At 48.2% G+C, this 21,542-nt stretch overlaps 1 protein-coding gene across 4 annotated transcripts in view; it reads right to left on the minus strand.

The window, feature by feature from the left end:
* BAIAP3 (BAI1 associated protein 3) overlaps window positions 1–21,542 on the minus strand; it is an 81,662-nt gene that overhangs the window by 20,193 nt on the left and 39,927 nt on the right. For 3 of the 4 annotated variants that reach the window (XM_061548865.1, XM_061548864.1, XM_061548867.1), the window contains exons 11-21: window positions 18,474–18,576; window positions 18,047–18,154; window positions 17,339–17,428; window positions 13,001–13,104; window positions 10,322–10,439; window positions 8,742–8,866; window positions 7,275–7,365; window positions 6,694–6,750; window positions 4,779–4,876; window positions 3,704–3,755; window positions 1,485–1,636 (exon numbers count right to left, since the gene is read on the minus strand). In XM_061548865.1, the coding sequence (XP_061404849.1) occupies window positions 1,485–1,636; window positions 3,704–3,755; window positions 4,779–4,876; window positions 6,694–6,750; window positions 7,275–7,365; window positions 8,742–8,866; window positions 10,322–10,439; window positions 13,001–13,104; window positions 17,339–17,428; window positions 18,047–18,154; window positions 18,474–18,576 (1,098 nt within the window). The remainder of the gene's footprint in view (window positions 1–1,484; window positions 1,637–3,703; window positions 3,756–4,778; window positions 4,877–6,693; window positions 6,751–7,274; window positions 7,366–8,741; window positions 8,867–10,321; window positions 10,440–13,000; window positions 13,105–17,338; window positions 17,429–18,046; window positions 18,155–18,473; window positions 18,577–21,542) is intronic. The other variant, XM_061548866.1, reaches the window with a different exon arrangement.

The raw sequence follows: 21,542 nt of genomic DNA on the forward strand, positions 1-21,542 counted from the left end.
CTGAATTTTAATCTCTGATATTTGACATCTGCTATTCCTGTACGGTTTCACGATTTTATTTTAAAGACCTCTGAAAAAGTGCTTGGTCTAATCACACACTTCTACTTACAGACGAGTTCATACTGCCAACTTTATTCTTTTCAAGAATAAGTTCTTTATCATCTGTATATTTAAAAAAGAATACAGAATTAGAATGGTTGAAATGCAAAACTGTTGCACTGTGATGAATCCTATAGGTAGCTTGATAACCAAGGCTATAATAGCATCACTTTGTGCACTGCAACTCAATATGGGCTAAAATTAAAATACTTTTGTAAATTTTAACTTTGATTTAGCTTAACAATTCATACGTCACGTTTAAAAACGAGAAGTGAAATGTAGGGATACACAGTTACAGCCTTGGACACTTAAATGCCACAATCATTCAAGGTTGACCTGAAATTGTGATTCTACAAATGGGATCAGGATATCAATCATTCCAATGCCCCGCTGTAGTTTTCGTCTAGGGACCTCACCCCGATGGCAGCTGCCGCTGTGTGGCACACGGTGAAGGCAGCACCAGCCTACTACAGGTGGGCGTTTAGTCTCGCAGTATTGGACAATGTTGCCATTCGTTTTCCACGGTGGTGAGGGCGCCACGGTGGCTAGGAGATGTTAACTACCCCGCCCAGTATACAGGAGGTCGTGGGTTCGATCCTGACCTTGACGCCCGCATGTTTGGAGTTTGCGCGATCTCCCCCCTGGTAACGTGGATTTTCCTCCAGGTCTTCCGTTTTTCCCCTCCACATTTAGATACACGCATTTACAGTACTTAGCTGCTGTAAATCACCACGTGATAAGCCACTTCGTTCAGCTATAATTTGTGGCCAGGTCGCTTCTGAAAAAAAGAGCTACATAGCTCAGTGGGCTTTACCTGGTAACCTAACCCAGCTTAAATATACATTGCCAAGCTTGGTGGTGTTCATTCAGACGCTGTCTTTCCGACAGACCTGTTCTTCACCTGAGGACGGCTGCTTGCGTTGTGGCCGAAACGTCGTGAGAATTGTATTTTATTATGTTTTTAATTTTTTATTATTTTTTTTTATTCCCTTCTACGTGACTTTACCGAAAGAACCAAGAAGATGAATCCCTGCAGTCACGAAAGCTTTAAATCGAAAGATAAAAAAAGTTTAGTTTTAGTGTTGGGCAATGTTGCAATTTGTTTTCCCAATTAAGTGATGCATATGAATAATAACCGAATTTAATAGCGGTGTGGTGTTTGGCATCATGCTTGATTGCTGGCGAAACAGTAGAGGAACAAAAATTACAAATATACAAAGAGAGCCCCCCACCACCCCCACCCCCCAGCCCTTGGCCCCCATCAAACGTCATCGCACCTCCGCTTAGCGCGGTTGGCTACGTTCGGTGCGAGAGAAGTTCAACATACGTACACACGCACGCACGCACGCACGGGACCGCGGCTGCACGCACGCGCGCACACGCACCTGGCGGGCAGCGAGTCACTAAGGCCGTGCAGCTCGCGCAAGTTCAGGTAGAGCTGCAGCATGGCCTCCCCGGAGGGCTGGCTCAGTGCCCCCACGTCTCCCTCCGAGATGCCGCCCGGCTCCTCCAGGCAGCTGCTCACCTCGTCCGATATCTGTTCGGGGGGGCGGGGGGGGGGGCGGTTGCGGCGAGTGAACACCGATCTCACGACGCCGGCGCGTCGCCGCTACAAAAGGGGCGATCGGAGCTTCTGTACGTGAATAAAACCGCGCTAGAGTTTTGATTGGCTTACCGTTCCTATACTTTGCACTCCCGTCGTGTATTTTGTACCGTTTGTTGTTGTGAGGTTCTGACCCCGTGGCCCTGCTGGGGAATCTGTGAAAAATATCTTTGTAGCTCGTGGGATTCCTCCAGTACGAGTAAAGATGTTGATTCTGAAAATATGAATGATCGGCAACGTCTCATAGTTGACGCCGTTCATTTGCACCAAATAGTTTTGTTTTAGATTTGAAGTTTTCGTGACTGCAAGGGTCCATACTCTTTGGTTTTTTCGGTAAAGTCACGTAGGTAGAAAAAAATAAAAAATCACGACGTTTCGAAGGCAACACAAGCTTCCTGTATCACTTGATACAGTAATTTTGCTGTGACGGTGCCACCTGAAGACGGAAGCTTGTGTTGCCTCCGAAACGTCGTGATTTAATTTATTTGTTCTTTTTTTTTACCTACGTGACTTTACCAAAAAAACCAAAGAGCATAGTTTTGTTTGTTGAAACTTTGATTTCATTAGTACTGCAATAACGAAAGTAAATGACTTTGGGGCATCGGGCATGGGAGGTTATTAAACACCTCCACCCAATGCCCCTTTTCACAGTTACACAAGAGGCGGCAGCATCAATGGTATTGGTCACAAGGAACTTGGCTTTCAGGGAATACCAAATGTCTTGCTCCAACGGGACGCCCTGTACTGAAGCCTTGGGCCTAGGTGTGTATATTCAGAGGTAGTGTTGGCCCATTAGGGGGCCTAAACAGACTCTTTTGTATGCATGTTGAACTTCTTTCGCACCGTTCATAGCCAACCGTGCTAAGCTAATCGGAGGTGCGGGGGAAGGACAACCCCTCTAGTGAGACAACAGAAGGTATACATATTAGAGACGTCGCGAGATGGGAGAAATATGGACAAAAGATTGCGAGGTAAGAGAATAAATAGAGAGACGAGACATGAATGTAATGTTTTATTTGTATTATTTTATTATTTTTTTTAATTTCCATTCTACGTGACTTTACCGAAAGAACCAAGAAGATGAATCCCTGCAGTCACGAAAGCTTTAAATCGAAATTTAAGAGAATAGAGCTTAGTGCAAGCTGAGATAGATATGGCAGAGATTATTAGCACTGCCATTTAATTAGATATTCACGTTCATTAGGATTTGACCGAGTTGATATTTTGTTTACCGCTAGTTGTGTTTTTTTATATTGAATCCGGGGCCCCCTTGAGTTACTCGGGTCCCTAAGCTTGTGCTCGGTTTGTTTGTGCCGAGCGCCACGACAGCTGCTAGTGGAATCAGAGGGGGGACATTGTGTCTCCGCTTAAGGGCGACGGGTGACGATGCTATCGTATTGTGTGTGAATCACAATGCTTATTCATTTGTGTCTCGTGTGATTAATTCGAACTATTTCATAGACCAAGGATGCCTGGACAATTCTTTGTTGTCAGGATTCTATGAATTCGATTTTCTTTGTCTCGTGAATGAATTCAAGGACAACCTCCCCCCCCCCCCCCCCCACACTGCACAAGATAAACATTCCCCCGTATAGCCTGTAACAGACTGTTGGGGCAAGTGATGATCCTGAGTAGCTCCTTTGAAGGCCAGCACAGCACACGAGGGGGTCGGTGACCAGCACCACGCCCGGCCGCCTTTGCCTCCCTAGTGGCAATGTTTACATATTGCACCAGGTACTCATTTGAGGCTGAGTCGACCTAGGGGAGGCACCAGGACCGGTTCAGATAATTGTCGCTGGCGTTGGCCGTGAGCGGGAATCGAGCTCGCTTGGTTCGTAGCTCCGAATTAGATTTTTTTTTTGTCTCGTGAATGCATTCAACGTAGAAATAATGTTGGACGCACCTCCGATTAGCACGGTCGGGCTACGTACGGTGCGAAAGAAGTTCAACATACATACAGACACACAGACTGCACGCCCGCGCGCGCAAGCACACAATTACCAGCTTCTCCAACTGTCGGTAGGTGACACTGAAGTACTCGACCTTGACGGCACTGAAAGAAAAGGAATTTGTCGTGCGTACGTCAGGAAGGCATTCGGAGAAAATAAAATCACCTCCCCCTTTCTGGCTTCAAGGTGAAACCTCGCGATAGATTAACCCTGCAGCGTGACCTTGCTTAAAGTCACGCTGCGAGGGGAGCGGAGGGGGGGGTACAAAAACACAGGGGGTGTGGCGGGGGGGGGGGTTCAAAGATATAGCCAATGTTAAACTTCAAACAAACGTTAAACGGAACGAGTAACGATGAGATCTTCCTGTGTCTGTCGTGCATCGTGCTCTGCCTTTCATCCCCTGTGTGCTTGCGGAAAGGCTGAGAAGCCCATCGCTAAAGAACTACAATAATTTCTTTTCATTTTGTCTTGCCCCCCTCCCTCTGACAGCTTGTAATGCTCAGTTACATGCACGTCAGAGGTCGCAAACGGGTTTTGATTCCTTACCCGTACCTGTACCCGGCCGCACCAGGGTAGCAAATGGGTACCCGTACCCGTACCCTACCTGATACCCGGTTACCCGTACCCGGCCGGATATCGGGGAGGGTACGGGTATGGGTACCCGATTGCGACCTCTGGGATGAAGCCATGTTGCAGGCACGGGTGGGTTGATTCTAGGATCTTGAATTGTGAGAAGAGACAAGACGTTGGGAAATGAGTGACAAACGGTGACTCACCAGTGACTCACGGCTTACCCGTACCCATACCCGGCCGCACCAGGGTCGCAAACGGGTACCCGTACCCGTACCCAGCCGGGTACGGGTAGCCGGGTATCGGGTAGGGTACGGGTATTGGGTACCCGGTTGCGACCTCTGATGCACGTACAGGCGAGCCCGCAGGTGTAGCGCCTGTAAGTGGCGGCAAGGTGAGCCAGTGAGGGTATGGTGATTCACGCGCTCGCATTTTGTTCCGTTTGTATCTCGAACAGTTCTTACGCCAAGTGCCTTGACTCCCCCGGTGCCAAGGGTCTGCTTCATGTTCACAAATGACGGGAGTGGTGATGGATGTTGTTGCGGCCCATGGGATACCTGGCGAACATCTTGTTGTAGTGGTCTCTGTTTTTGTAGAGGTCGGAGAGCACCGCGTTCGTTATTTTAACCAGGCCCTGAAGTTTCTCTTCTTCACTCTGCCGGGTGGACAAGGGGGCGGCCACGGTGACTCTCAAGACATTTTGAAGAGTCAAACAAAAAGAGCACACACACTTATCGCTGACCAATCTACGTGAGGCCCGCAAACTATATGGAGCGGCGACTCGGGCGAGCGCTTGCCGTCCGCTGCCGTCGTTTGGCCTACTCCTCCACGCCAGCTCGACGACTTGGTAGAGGTGGGGGTGCCCGCACGTGACCCCCGCCACACGCGAACTGCCGATCAACTAATCATGGTGTTACCCATGTACACGATTCAGGGAAACTTCACCATCGTTTCAACCGCCGCACCACGAGATCGAATCCGCGAACTCTGGATTGCAAATCCGGTGTGATAACCATAACCCCCACAGCAAGAACTATCCTATTAAACAAAACAAAAATTCTGACATGAGGCAGTGTTCATAAAAAAAATGTAAAGATTACAAAAAATGCAAACGTTCTGCTCGATTCTATCCAGGCGATATGTATCCTTTAGATTTAAAGCTTTCGTGACTGCAGGGATTCATCTTCTTGGTTCTTTCGGTAAAGTCACGTAGAAGGGAAATAATAAAAGGACGGCTGCTTGCGTCGTGGCCGAAACATCGTGAGAATAGTATTTTATTATATTTTATTTTTATTATTTTATTATTTCCCTTCTACGTGACTTTACCGAAAGAACCAAGAAGATATGTATCCTGCTGAGGGTTTGTGGGCGAACCCTGTTGTTTTGAATAGTAGTCGTACAATGACATGCTTAAAAAAAAATGCCGGCAGCCTATCGCTTCACTTCTTTCCCCCTCAAAACCTCTAAGTGCAAAATTACTTTTGTGTCTGAACAAACTGCCCTGTCTGGATATAGACGAAGCAATGTGATTGGCTGAAGCCTCCGCTGTCTCCGAGCGCGAGCGGCTGTCATGATGAACACACCCCTGAGTCTGCGAGACGGAGCTAACAAAATCAGCACAATCAACCCGAGCTATAAATGCTCTGATACGTGCATTGGCTTTGTGCTGTTCGCCTTTTGGCGTTCTCTGGTCTGACACTGGTGAGACAAGGCCATAAAGAAGGCTGTCTCTGGTGTAGGCCAATCAGTTTCATAGACAATGGAATATACTATTATCAGAGCATGTTTATTTGCGTATTTTCCCGCAAATACGTGTGGTTAATGCAGGCTTGATTTCTTGCGAAAGGTATCTATTTTTATTGGGAGACAAGGTATACTCAGGGGAGTAAGGTATAAGCTATTCTTATTTTTAAATAAAATAAGTATTACGTTCAGATGAGCTGATTCACAAGAGTGCTTTCGGGTTCAGGTTGCACAACAACCTGGCGAGATTCGTGCCGTTAAGACCTTCCACCACCCGAAGCATCCTATCAAATGGTTAATTTGCGCAAGCGTGTGACAAGCAAGCTTGCTATGGTTACAGCCCACGAGAATTATTCTCACAATTTTAGCCATATCATTAGGTGGCCTAACCAAACAAAAAATACGATCACAATATTAGCGGCGAAGATCTACGAGATTTGGTAAATTCTCGACCTCTGGGTACCACTGCAATGTCCGTCTGGGATATCTGCCCTCCCCCATTCTGCACACTCGCCCCACGCATCACATTACATCCACAGGACATTACTGACACATTCCATTACGAACTTCCAAGTTGCTTTCCCCATCGCTCCATGAAATTCCGGGCGCGCTCCGCATGCGCCTGCTTTCAAAAGCTACGGTTTATTTCTCAGTTGTGCCGCTAAATTCTCTCGGAGCCGTATGGTCACACGGACAAATAGCGTCAAGCATTCAGGTAAATCCAGGTACCTTCCCGCCCGCCTTGAACGTCGAGTTCATCTGCTCGTACCACTCCTGCGTCCCTTTCTAAAACACAAAACGACAACAAACGAGGCATTGAAAAAAATCACATCTACCCATGGATTCTGTAAACATTTCTCACATGCATTGGCCTTCAGAAGTCTTTACTTACACAGTTTAGTTGTGAATATGGAAGCCGACGGATAGCTGTCAGCGAAAAATGCGTTCGCATGTATGTAAAAAAATAAAAAATTTGAGTGCTCTTTATTGGTAAAAAAAAAAAGCTTTTAGTGTTGATTTTTTAAAATAGTTTTGGGCAAAAACGTAAGAGACATTTACAGCCTTTTGTTGTCAATCTACTGCTGGATGAGGGCACCCCCCTGCTGTGTGCGCCATGGGGGGGGGGGGTGTTATTTGGTGGTGGATGGGACGGGGAGGGGAGGGGCGAGGGGGGTGGGGGAGAGGGCCAGGACTAGTTCAGATACCACTGATGAATCGAATTCAGGCCAGCGGCTGCACAGGGCAGTGCGTTAACCACTGCCCCACCGGTCCTGCTACGCGGCACTGTGCTTGCGAGTGGCCCTCCTCACCTTGATGACGCTATTGATCTCCAGGTAGAGGTCGTTGTGGAAGGGACACGCCTTCTTGAACACCTGCGTGCCGTAGAACTCCGACAAACACCTTCGTAGAGAGGCACAAAACGTTGCAGAAGAACCATCAGCTCCGACATCGTAAAACAATGATGTTTACTTAAACATCCCTATATTTACAGTATACATACTGTGCATATCCAATATAAACAATTTGGGGTGAGTGTATATGCATGCGCCATTTTGTATATAAGTACCCACGGCACACCAGGGGAAGGGGAGTTAAGTAAAGGATATGATGAATGGAAATATAAAAAGGAATAGGAAAGGGAAGAGAGGAGAGAAGACTAGGAAATACGAGGAAGGGGTTGGAATAGAAACTGAAAAATAGGACCAAAGGGTCAGGAAATATGAATAAAGATTAGGATAGGGAGGGAGCAGTGTGTGTTTTCACATGGGGCGGGGAAAGGGGAGGGATTCAGAGTGGGGGGTGGCCACACAGAAGTCACGTGACTTAGGGGAGGCTTGAGCTCATGATGATATAGATATGTACTGCATTTCCCTTTGCCTTCAGCCAAATTTACTTACATTTTATTACCTTTTACACACGTTTCTCCATCGCCTCTTACCGCCATCTAATTTTTTTGGTCCATATTTTAAAATCGTTAAAGCGCAATTCACCATCTTCAATTGGCTATATTTAATGTGCCATTAAATCACCGTAAAATGTAGTCGACATTTGTTACATTTTAAGTGACCACAGGCCACGTGTGTGGCCACTGCCGCAAACTTGGCCGAGAGACGAAACAAAACCAAAAAAAGTTACCAGGTAAATCCCACTGAGCGATATCGCTCTTTTGCAGAAGCGACCTGGCCACAAATGATAGCTCAATAAAGCGGCTTATCAAATACTCTGAACCCATACAAATTCTAAATGTAGAGGGAAAAAAATGAAGGACCCGGAGAAGAATCCACGCGACCACCAAAAGAGAGAGACATGAAAACTCCAAAAAATACAGCGGGGCGTCAGAATTGGGATTGAACCTACGACCTCCTGTATACCAGGCGAGGTAGTTCATGTCTCGCCACCGTGGCGCCGTGGCAACATCGCCGAAAGCATGACTACCAAGAAATGCTCCACACGCGGCCTAACCCCCCCGGGAAAGTTTAACACGTAGCAGGCTTTCGCGACCAATATTATTCATAATCAACGTTTTTGGGTTTAGATCGCGTTATTTATAAATGTGTCGTAACCCTCCACCACCTGACACGGCCAATCAGTAAAGAAGTGTCACGTTGACAAAAGACAAATAGTTCACTGCTTTAGCCCACCGGTGTGTTGAAGCGTGAAACCACAACATTTACAATTTTTGAGTAGTACGACGTTTCGCTGGTAATTGCATCCGGCATCATCGGGCAAGTCCGCACCCGGATCACCTTTCGCGCTCAACGCCGTCGGAACCTTACCCCAGAAGCGCCTCCAGGCGGGACGTGGCCTCGGGGTTTGTTGGCGGGAACACGTCACGGATCTTTCGCAGCAAACCCAGGCAGAACTCAAGGAAGCCGTTGAAGCTTTCGGCCAAGCTCTGCTGCTGCAACACACGCCAACGTACACCGGCCATTGTACACGCGCAGCCCCTGGGGACGGGGGGCCTGCCCGCTGGGGCCGCCACCACCACCGAGGTTGAAGGAAAATTCGAGAGATGTCGCAGGAAGATGAACATCTCGCAAATACTGGACGGTGGTATAAACTGCAGTGGTGTTTTTTGTTTTGTTTACGATTGTTCAGCACAGTGCAGAAAGGCATAAAATTACCAGGTGGCCGAAACAAACAGCACTGTTAAATAAAATAAATCACGACGTTTCGATCGCAACACCAGCGGTCGTCCTCAGGCGGAAAAAATATAATCCAGCAGTGGAACTGCTAGATTGTTTTGCGATCGAAACGTCGTGATTTATTTTATTTTCTACCTACGTGACTTTACCGAAAGAACCAAAGAGGATGGGTTCCTGCAGGCACAAAAGCTTCAAATCAAGATAGCACTGTTAAAGTTGTATTAGATTAGAATTTAACACATTTGTTGAATTGAGCACAGTTATTTTAAGAACTCTGGAAAAAGAGACGATGGGAGGAAACGTCATGACGTGTAACGTGGTGAGTAAATGGGTGAGTGGGTGGGTGGGTGAGTGTGTGGCTGAGTGAGTGGGTGAGTGGGTGGGTGAGTGGGTGTGTGGCTGAGTGGGTGGGTGAGTGGGTGATTGAGTGAGTGGCTGAGTGGGTGACTGAGTGAGTGGGTGAGTAAATGGGTGAGTGGGTGATTGAGTGTGTGGCTGAGTGAGTGGGTGAGTAAATGGGTGAGTGGGTGGGTGAGTGGGTGATTGAGTGAGTGGGTGAGTAAATGGGTGAGTGGGTGATTGAGTGTGTGGCTGAGTGAGTGAGTGAGTGGGTGAGTGGGTGATTTAGTGTGTGGCTGAGTGGGTGACTGAGTGAGTGGGTGAGTGGGTGGGTGAGTAGGTGATTGAGTGAGTGGCTGAGTGGGTGACTGAGTGAGTGGGTGAGTGTGTTGTTGTGACCTGCATTTCGGTGGCTCAACACAATGTGGATGACATGAAACAGTCAATCTGGTAGACCGAGTTCTGAACGCAGCTGCAGGAATCAATGAGTGATGTTCAGAGAAACGGTAACCGTGGTAGTAGCAATAGAAGAGCGATAAGGAGGAGAACTGACCACCGGTAAGTGAGTGACCGTAGTGAATCAATGACGGCTGGATCATCAATCAACCGAACTGCTTTACGCAATTAGGAAACTGACAAAAATCTGGACTATTAATGTTCCCAGGAAGACTTACCGGTTTTCCAGGACCTCCACCGCAACAAAAGGACGATCCTGGGAAAACCAGGCCAGGTGGCCACCCTTACTCCTCACGCCTATTCCCCCCCCCCTTCCCACCCCCCTTCCAGGTGATTTCGTTCCGCCATCTCCGCCACCACTGCTGGGGCCACAAGGCGCCTCGTACGGAGGGGACGGTGTGGAGCGGGGCGCTCACCTGCTCGTGAGCCACGGACGCGTCCTGGAAGCTCTGCTCCACTTGCTGCAGGGCGTTGTGCAGGCACGTGTAGCTGATGGCGTTCGCCTGGTGGTACTTGCTGTAGGCCTGCCAGTGCCTGCAACAGGAAGCGCTTTTAAGCAGGCACTACACCCGCTACCAACAATGGGCCAAGCTCTACAGACCTCTACGTGTAACGATGTTTTCAGCCAATTAACGGGTGCCTATACTTGTGGGCGGAAACCCGAGCACCCGGAGAAAACCCACGCGCGCAAAGAGGGCCATACTTCACACGCAGGTAGGGGAAGGCAGCGTAGTACAAATGTTGGGAGCATCTCATCCAATGCAGTCAACTATCGGTTAACGGGGGTAATTGTGGGGGCGGTGGGGGGGGGGGGGTTGATTTGAAGTGGCCTAGACAAAAAAATACGTGGGCTAATGGAAGACGTAGGTAGACTACGCTGTAAGAGACGTGGCCTTGCGATGGCCTGCTCAACGCAGCGCGATTTCTCAAACGACTGCTCCAGGGGTTTTTGTGTTTTCCTCATGAAAGCGAATAGCAAATAACTAATGCCGCAAATATACGTTTTTGCATCATTCTTAACTTAAATGCGAATTGTAAAAAAATAGAAGAAAGAAAACCTGCATTCGGATGTTGTCGCGCAAAGTGGTTACTCGGTGGATGTTAACACGGACGAATGTGCCCTGGGTGTAAATTAAATTTCTTGCCAATTACTGGCAAGAAATGATAAATGTGCGCTTCTCAAAACACAACAACGGTTGTGCATAAAAAAAAAACCCTGGCGCGCGCATCTTGCAAGAGCCTTAATTAATCCTTGGTAAATTACATCAGTGGCTTCTCTCCACCGTGACGTTAGCTGAGATTGTGCCACAGAGAAAACAGGCGATTGCTTTTTCAACTGTTATACTGCATTATCAACAAAACCGGTTTATAACGCACCGAATTGTCCAGATTGAAAGACACGCCGGAAAGAAAGACGCATCCCAGACTTTGGGGTACAGTTGTGTATTATTTTTTTTTAAGCGTGTTCTATCGCCTCTCTCCTCTTCCCTCCTCCGATCGTTACCCCCTAAATCGGTAGGGCGGCGAGCCCAGATGCCCTCGTTCAATCCACAATGTTGAGTGATGGTGCATTACGCCTGGCCTGTTATATGCTGCGTGTTGTTGCCAGCCTAACCCTTTTGATATTTCCCACTGCATTGTGGGTTCTTGAAAGACAATATTAAACGCTTACAACAACAATAAAGCGTGGTCTATAATCGCGAGAAAAATATGGTACTGCTGTGGTGGAGCTGACTACCAGAAGGTGATTATGAAAGCGCCGCTTTTAAAACGGCAAGAGATGTACGCACGTACGCTGAACCTCTTTCGCACCGTACGTAGCCAACCGTGCTAATCGGAGGTGCCAGGATGTCTTCTGGAAGGTGATTCCGGTCGGCTGGAGGCGGTGTCTACCGTCACCTGGGTGGTCGTGTTACTGCGTTGCTATCCGGAACATTCTTCACGAAGGTGATTTTGAACAACTAGATTCCAGATTAAAACACATCTTCTGCAGAACAGTGCAGTCTCCCGATTTCGAGACACACCAACCCCTGCCCCCCCCACCAACTTTTGCTTTAAAATACAGGGAGAAAAAAAAGGCGTATCTTATAATCCAGATAATATGGTAATAATGAACCGATAAAATAATAAAAATAAAACATAATAAAATAATGTATTGTTTTATTTTTATTAATTTATTACTTCCCTTCTACGTGACTTTACCGAAAGAACCAAGAAGATGAATCCCTGCAGTCACGAAAGCTTTAAATCGAAAAATTAACCGATACTTTCATACTCTTTGGTTCTTTCGATAAAGTCACGGAGGTAGAAAATTAATAGATCACGACGTTTCGATCGCAACACAAGCAACCGTCATCAGGTGAGATAACCACAGCAGCAGAGCAGCAGTTCACCTGCTGTGGTTGTCTGAGTCGACCTACGGGAGGCCCAGGACAGGTGCAGATATTCGTCACTCTTATTGGTTGCGAGCGGGAATGTAACTCGGTTCGTAGCGCAGCGCGCTAACCACTGCGCCACCGCTCCCCCATAGTTAGTAGTTACGTATGTATGTACGCTGAACTTCTTTCGCACCGTACGTAGCCAACCGCGCTAATTGAGCGAGACCCGCCTTGCAACACGGGCACAGTAATTAAAACGTCTTATAAAATCATTGACGCTTCAATTGCTCCCGTAATTAATTGCAAATCGGATGCCATTTCGGCACAGGTTGACCACAGGGGATGCACAAATGTGTCCGTAAGCACGTGCATGTGACCCGAGTCAAAACCATCACCCCGACTCAGAGCTCCACACGGATGGATTCCAGAATCCATTGCTATACTTGCGTGGTGCCACTCAAAGCTCCACACACAGATTATATCTAACAGTATATGAATATGTGTTTTGGATCAAAACATGTTGGACATATTGGTAATGACGGTAATGATGAAGACAATGATGAAAATAATGGTAATGACGATGGTGGTGATAACTGTGATAAAAACAATGTGCTAATCGGAAGTGCGAGCAATGATGATGATGATGATAAAAACAACGATGAGAACGATGATGATGATGGTGGTGGTGGTGGTGGTGCTGGTGGCAATGGCACTCACAGTATTGCCTGCTGGGCAGGAGGTATGTCCGTCTGCACGGCATGCTGGTGCAGGACCGTCTTGGCGCACTTGGACAGCTCACCATCCCACGTGCTCAGCCCGCCCTGGGGTCGGGAGTTCAACGTCACATCGAGCTGGCTCCACTCCCTGTGTGCTTGGAGCTCGTGCTCAGCAGGTGTTCACCCAAAACAAGCCTTGCATTGATTGCATCTTACAAGTGAAACCACCTACCACATCTACCCCCCCCCCCACCCCCGACCGCCCTCTAATTTCACTGTTCTCTCTGTTCACGCGCTCTCCGCTTCAGCAATAGAAGTATTCTGTTGAAGCCCCCAATGAATTGACACTCAGTGGAAGGTCACTCCAGCTTCTCGGCTGCCCTTGTAATTTAGTAATTCCCTCTGCGCAGCCACCCAAAGCCATCTGTGCTGCTCAAATCCAGGATCGAGTCCTTCTATCCTCTTCTCTTAGATTGACAGCTCTCTGTCCTCTTAAAAAAAAATGCTATTACATGGAGCGGTGGTACGGTGGTTAGCGCCTTTGCAACTGTGAACCCAGCGACCGAGAGTTCGATTCTCGGCCACGGCCAACATCAGTGGCGAGTGATATCAGAACCGGTCCTGGCCTCCCTCCTCCCTCCGTCGACGAGCATCGCACTGACCAGCAATGGTGAAGTGGGTCAAAGAAAAAAAAAAACCCATAACTGACGTGGCATGGGAGGCCTTCATCGATTGGGTGGATTGAGAACGGCTGGAATGCATTAACTTCGTTTAACATATACGGCTTCTCTTCCGTACGATGGAACGTGCCGGATTATTTTGCACGGGCACCCTGTGTGCAGCAATTTCAGCTACGTATGGGCAGCAGTTTTGATTTCTTTATTTTTTATCTTCTTGGTTCTTTCGGTAAAGTCACGTAGAAGGGAAATAATAAAATAATAATAATAAAACATAATAAAATACAATTCTCACGACGTATCGGCCACAACGCAAGCAGCCGTCCTTAGGTGAGTGCCATTGCCACCAGCACCACCACCATCATTATCATCATCGTTCTCATCGTTGTCTTTATCATCATCATCATCATTGCTCGCACTTCCGTTCTCCACCTGAGGACGGCTGCTTGCGTTGTGGCCGAAACGTCGTGAGAATTGTATTTTATTACGTTTGATATTTTTATTATTTTATTATTTCCCTTCTACGTGACTTTACCGAAAGAACCAAGAAGATGAATCCCTGCAGTCACGAAAGCTTTAAATCGAAATGTATTTATTTATCGTCGCTGTGGTGGTGGTTGTGCAAGACGGACGATGACGCCGCACATCATCGATGACGACCATGGCCGCGCTAACCAAGCTGCCGCCCGGCTCGACCCCAAACACAAACCCGCCGGAATGAAGAAATGGCGCCCTTATTTTTGCGCTTTCATTATTTAATTGTTCAATTGATGTTAATTTTGTTTTTAAATGCCAGCAATTGATATACATCGCAAAGTACGTTTCGGTTTCAGTGAAATGTTATAGCAACAATAAAAAAAACTCAACACAATAAGAGTGCCCTCAAAGGAACACATTTACATAACAGGCAACGTTTAAAGCCGATTATGTATTTTTTTCCCCTTTAAAGGCCACACAGTGTTATTATTGACGAAGGGATTGAGCGTTTTTTGTGGTTATGATGCTTAACGCACCACTGTCAACGCAGCGTGCAGTAGCATTTAAAAAAAAACACATTTTCGTTTAACTACATCCAAAACTTTGACCTAAAACTTTCGTGACTGCAGGAATTCATATTCTTAGTTCTTTCGGTAAAGTTACGTAAATAGAAAAAAAATAATGATAAAAAAATATTTAAAAACCCACGACCTTTCGATCGCAACACAAGCGGTCTTCATCAGGCGGAGAGAAAAGAGGGGCAAGCCTCCAAATGTAGCTGCTTTTAAGGGTTTTTTGTTTTCTATTTCCGTGACTTTACCGAAAGAACCAAGCATATACATCCCAAACGTTAGTCGTTGATTCATTTTCATATTCCAATCTGTTTCCCGGCCATCTGAGCAAATATTTATATGCATATCCGAGTAGGGACATTTTATCATTTTGATACCGTGCTGCATTAATTTGCAAGTAAACACGGATTTTTCACAGCTTTTTTTTAATCGCAATTCATAAGTGCGAGAAAAATCCGGTTTATTTCGCTGAACAAGCGGTACACGGCGGTGCTGCTTCTGCGTGCACTTATCTCGTCGGGGGGGGGGGGGGGGGAACGTGCGGTGTGTTTCAAATGACACGTCCATTAACACCGCCAAGCCGGTCAGTACGGGGTTAGCCAAAGGTGGGAGTACCAGGATCGTTTGAAACATCACTCAAAGCCGACGTTTGCTATGGTTGTGAATCGAAGCCAGGTCGCCGAGACTCATGGCGCACCGGCGCTAACCGCTGCTCCGCCGCTCCTCCGCCAAAATTGCTAAATTATTTTAAATGCCATTTTTGACGCTGTACCTTGGCTAATTTCAAATCCTTCATTTCCCAGTGACACAAATAATTAACAATGGCACAATCCCAGCACTGTTTTAGATTCAATTAAAACAAATTAATGAAACCCGACATGCTTTAGAGTTTAAATGAACACGTCTCTGTACGCGTTTACACCGTGATTGTATATTTTAAAAGTGATATTTCGTTTATCTTGTTCATTTCATCGGGTGTCCTTTATTTAATGAGTTGAGAGCCCACCTCCCACCCACTGTCTGCATTGCAAAAGAAACGAGGGATGGCCCCAGGTACTGGGTTGAAAATTGGGAGAACATTGGACCGGAGCCCCCCATTAATTCCACACACCAGGGCTCCTGCCGCCCGGGTTACGCCGCTGACACTCGTCGACGGGTAGACAGAAGGGAGCAGTGGCGCAGCGGTCGGTGCACTGCACTCTGAAACCTGCGACCTGGTCGCGGGCTAACATCAATGACGAGCGATATCTGAAATAGTCCTGCAACCACCCACCCCCCACCCACCCACCCACCCCCCCCGTCACCAACCATATGCTCAACTTCTTTCGCACCGTACATAGGCAACTGTGCTCATCGCAGGTGCGATTAGCACGAACAAACGTTGGGCAGCATGGCCAAACGGCCCCCACGATCGAGCCGGCACGGGAAGGCCTTCATTCAGCAGTGGATCGACAAAGGGCTCCACATTTGTATTATAATGTTCACATGATGGCCAACTGTTGAGAAAGACATCATAGCAGTCCCTGACGCCCCTCTCAAGCAGATGCTTCACACACGCTGGCAATGCACTGTGCATTTAATATGAGGACCTGGGGTTGAATTCCCAGAGACTTGCAAATGAGCTACTTATTCCAGAAGGAACTTTCCTGATGACTATGCTACACTGCCACACGTGGCTTTTAATATATTGATTACTCATCTTATTGCTATGAGCACTTATCACAAAAGCTTGCTGAATGGGAAATTAGAGGCTCCAATGAAGATGATTTCATTCCACGGTAATATTAATGTCATATTTTTTACAATATTAATTATATCATATTTGTCGTTCAAGGCCTCGGTGAGGGAAAAAAGGCAGAATATCAAACGCAAAAAAAAGCTAATTAAAGTGTTTGAAAGAGATTATTTAATATGTTTCTTTGTCCTGCACTAGGCCTCGGTGGCCAATTTACAGTATTTCAGGAATTGAGGCCGCTTGCCAAAGGGCTAACGAGCTTGACATTCCATTATTTGAGGTCAGAGCAAAGCTCCATCCCGCCATTTGTCTGCGGACGCTAATGAGGCAGTTGAGAAAAGATCTTTGAAAGCGGCAAAACCTGGAAGAAAAAATAAATTGGGACCACCTCACCTGCACAAAAGGAGGTCAATCAATAATTTACATAATTGTGAACAAAGACTGACCGGACGTTTGGAAGACAAGCCACATGGAGTTGCTACAGCACGACGGACGAGTGTCTTATCTAGCCTGTGATGTTTTTATTGCGGTTATGGGTAATTAACTGGCGATAATCCGTCAGGTTTTTTAATCAGGGAAACATGGGGAGATGGCAGTTCACATTGCGACGACATATGTTTCAATATTCGATGGTGATAAGAATAGTTAATTGTGTCGAACAATGTGTGTTTTTTTTTAGGAATTCATCACTGAAAGAAAAACAACATGCAGACAGGCTGTTGTGCGGTGCATGCGGTGTCTGCAGTTTGTGCGGTGCGTGTGGTTTGTGCGGTGCGTGTGGTTTGTGCGGTGCGTGTGGTTTGTGCGTGTGGTGCATGCGGTGCATGCAGTGCGTGTGGTTTGTGCGGTGCGTGCAGTGCGGATGACTGTGCACGTGCCTGCATGTTGTGCTGGTACGCGATGAAGTGTTCCATCAGCATCTCGTACACCGTCACGTTGGAGACCTTTTTGCTGAGCAGCGTGTCCCTCTACAAGTGAGCAGGCACACGCACACGCACGCACACGCGCGCATATTCACGCGCACGCACACACGCAAACACACACGCACGCACACACACACGCACGCACGCACACACGCACACACACACACACACACGCACGCACACACGCACACACACACACGCACGCGGCACACTTGACAGCATGCAGACGCAGCAACGCAGGGACGTGTGAGCACGGTCGGGCTGGGAGAGGAGCCCCCAATTAAAAAATCCCTGTTGACACGGGGTGTCGGAGCTCATGGAATTAATTTTAACAGTGACAAGTTTGCATTAGTATTTACACGTTTTTTTTTTCAATATTAATACTTATAGCCCATTTTTTATATTAAAAACGTATAAACACTGCCACTTAGTTGAGAGTTGATGCACGACGCTTGAAAACCACGTCGTTTGTGTTAAAACAGAGCCGCGCTACATCCTATCCCCTCCGGCTCCATCTCTCTCCGCCCACAGTCAACCCAAGCCGCCTGGCGTCCCATCGCTCGCAGCGAGCCCGCGCACGCACGCGTCGCGACATCCGCGTCACGCGCTGCTCTGCAGCCCGCCTGCCGACGGGCATGCGGGTGGCTCGGCGGCATGTCTTGCCTGCGACGAGGTGAGGTTGAGCAGAAGGTGGCACCAGCCCTGCACCTTGGACGAGCTGGTCCTGGGCTCCAGCTTACACCACTTGTCCACCCCCGTGGACGGCAGATCCTGGCACGGCAGCATAAGGGCCGGCGATCAGAGAGCGAGCGCGCACAGTGCGGTAAAACGCTAAAGTTGTGCAAGGTGCAACCGTGCAATTTCTCGCCCGTGCCCGCCGCGCCCCCCACCCAGAGGGAGCTTTAGAGAGAACAGCAGGCTTGAGACACGTTAAGGCGAGATGTACGTGGCGTGCCGAGATCGTTCCCGGAACAGCGTGCCGAGCCGTCCGCGCGTTGAAATCAAGCGCGGGTTGTTACTTGGGGAGGCGGGGAAGGTCGCGGTGGCGGTCTCGTCGTGAGCGATGGGAGCCGACTCGGTGGGGGCTCACATTCAGTGGGATGTCGAGGCATCCCAGGAAGTCGTCGACGTGCTCCTCCGCCGAGCCGGACGCGTTGGTCGTGCGGGCGGACTTGACGATCTGTTTGAAATAGCTGAACGGGAGCAAGAGACAGTGCGCAGGGACGGTGGGGGCCGGCGGGTGAGGTATGTTGCAGTGGAAAACACTCGCAGGCAGACAACGTGCGCAAAGAGCTTCCCTGTATTGCTCGACGGCAGGGGTGGAGCAGTGGGACACGATGAGCCTTTGTTAGCCGGCCTTACCAAACTCCCCTCCCTCCATCATCCTGCACTGACCAGCATGGTGAAGTATGGATACAAAAAATAAACTCATGACCAATATGGAGTGGCGAGGGCTTCATCTATCGGTGGGTTGAGACTGGCAGCACTCATTTGTATATTTTTACATCCGAGAATTTTTTTTAAAAATCCGACCGTATGACGTCACGGGTAATTACATCACATACTGCGTCACATCTCTGCCTATTCACTGAACAGTGGTGTCCCGTAGCATCGTGTGATGCTACTTTTGTGAGCATGAAAACACGACAGCGTAGTCCGTAATAAAAAAATTATCCTGATTTAAAAAAAAAATCTGAAACGTTCCATAAATATCTGAAAATCCAATATGACAAATGTGAGTTTCAACCCCTTACGACACAACTAGCTGGTACCACCAAGTGGCCGGCGCTTGAGTGTTCATCGTACATAAGGTGCACACTGGGTCATCTGTGGTCACAACAGGCAGGTGGGGCCACTTGAAATCTTTACGCGGGCGTAATGGCGGAGTCATAAAACCGCCCGCTCCACGCTACATAGCAAGGTCGCGTCGCGCGAAAGTAAAGAGGGCTGCTCATCAGAAGCTCCACATCTGGGCGTTGGCGAGCAATAACGGCGGAGTGGGGTGTAAAAACCGATCCCGTACGGAGGCACGTTCGGCTGCTTTCCACGTTTTATTGGCGCGGGATTGGGGATGGAAAAATATGTGACGGCCAAGATTAACTCGGCACATGCAGTAAAGTTTGGGCTCCAGGATACCGCACGGACGGGACGCAATCCAGCTTTCTGAAAAAAATATATATATAAACGTTGATAACAGATCGAGCGAAAACAGATAAGTTTCCCCTCCCCGGGATCGGTGAAGCGAGGAGCAGCAACGGAGAGATGCCACTTGGGGTCACGCAATTCCGATGCCACTCGCCGCGGCCGCGTTTGCGCTGCGTGAACGCTCCCCAAAGAACAGCAAAACGGCGGCGCGTGGGGAGAGAGACGCCCGATCTCGCCCCTTCCTGTCCCGTCTGGCAGCAACAATAGCGGCAGGAGCCTGAGAAAAGCGCCCGCCCGGCCGGCCGCACGCCCGCCTATGATGCGCCGCGGAATCAAAACACGCACTCTCGTACGGCTGTCGCCGAGCGGAAAATAAAAGTGAAATGTTATCCATAATAGAGGTTTCCTTTGGGTTAGGTCGCGTAAATATATAAATGTGTCGTTAAACCCGCCACCACCCGACACGGCCATTTAGTAAGGTTTGTCACGTCAACAAAACGTGCCAATTCGTTACTAGTTCAGCACACACCGGTGTGCTGCGGTGTAAACCCACAACGTTTACAATTCGAGTCCGACGTTTCGCCAGCAATTACAACCAGCCTCATCAGGCGACAGCCAGAGTTGTGGAGAAATCCTCCTCCTGTTTTCGGTATAAAATAGAGGGACAGATGTGAACGTCATGACTTGTGAGCCAATCACGCGCGAAGACCAGAGGGGGGAGCGGGGGTTAATGTATTCATATAAATTACAATCGATCTCTATTTTATTGGTTGGGTTATTCACAATCAAAGCAAAGGGCAATGCTGGTGGGAGAGCCGATGGCCCGTTGCGACGCGCGACGACCTTGATGCCCAAACCTAAAAACACCGCGATTTGCAAGCGGAACAGCGGCGGTGGGCGCGCCGGCCGGCCGTGTGCTCAACCGATTTCACGCCAAACCCCCCTTCATTAGGCGGAGGTGCCGCAATCAATGGGGTTTTCATTAGCGCCGCTGTTTTGAGCTGCGCGCTATACCCCGCGTAACAAGTCTGCCCGGGCGTCAATTTGCCGTTGAAATCATCGAAAACGAAAATATCAATAGAGCAGAGAGAGCTTGATTTTATAAGACGGCAAGGACGCCGCTTGTTGTGCAACAACAACAACAACAAACCGAGGTAAAGGTGCAGCCCCTGCAATTTCTGACTTGTGCCACAGCTGGTTGGAAGTGACGCCAGTCGAGGCAGCTATAACAGGGAGCCCCTCTCAAGCATATTTTTTGGCCTACTCTTCCACGGCTGGTCAGACTTATTAGAATAGGTGGTACATGTAATATATAAATAACAATTTACCGCCCTTTGTCAATCCAATGCTCAATGCGGGACTCATTCGGCAGCGGTAGTGGGACGTTTTTTGACCATATTTAATCCATCTGGTCAGTGAGGTTGGTGCAGGGGAAAGTCGGGGGGGGGGGGGAGTGGCGGGAGAGCCACTGATGTTAGCCGTGACTGGAAATCAAACTGACGTCACCAGGTTCACGGCGCAGTGTGCTAACCGCTGCACCACTTGCTCCCTTCAGAGGCCTAATAAGATCAAGCAGCCAGAAGGCACAGACGCGTCAGACAAATATAATCACAATCAAAATACCGATATACAAAAAAAACCACATTGGATCTTTCGACTAAATATCAGATTCTACTACATGGTGGTTTGCCAGTCAAGGAAGATGGAAACGCTAATTTCGACGAATTGGAAATATTGACGTCCCATTCTTAATCTGTAGCTTGGGCAGAAGAAACCGTCAATGTGCCAAGTTATCCGCAGCTCCTGCCGTTCGCTGCGTTTGAAGAGTACAAGACGTCTCACCGAGCGAGGGCATCACCGGAGTTTGCAGGTCAAGAAACAGGCACAACATCTGACCACTGTGTTCCCCAGTCCCCATATTCTACCGGAGATTACAACCGCGGAGAATGCCAAAAAATACACTCATCTGAAACGAAAAGGCGCCTTGGCGATTTTGTAAGCGCGGATTTGAAGT

The sequence above is a fragment of the Lethenteron reissneri genome, chromosome 10, assembly GCF_015708825.2.
Source record: "Lethenteron reissneri isolate LAM-NWPU_2019-01 chromosome 10, ASM1570882v1, whole genome shotgun sequence".
In the NCBI taxonomy this organism is placed as follows: Eukaryota; Metazoa; Chordata; class Hyperoartia; order Petromyzontiformes; family Petromyzontidae; genus Lethenteron; species Lethenteron reissneri.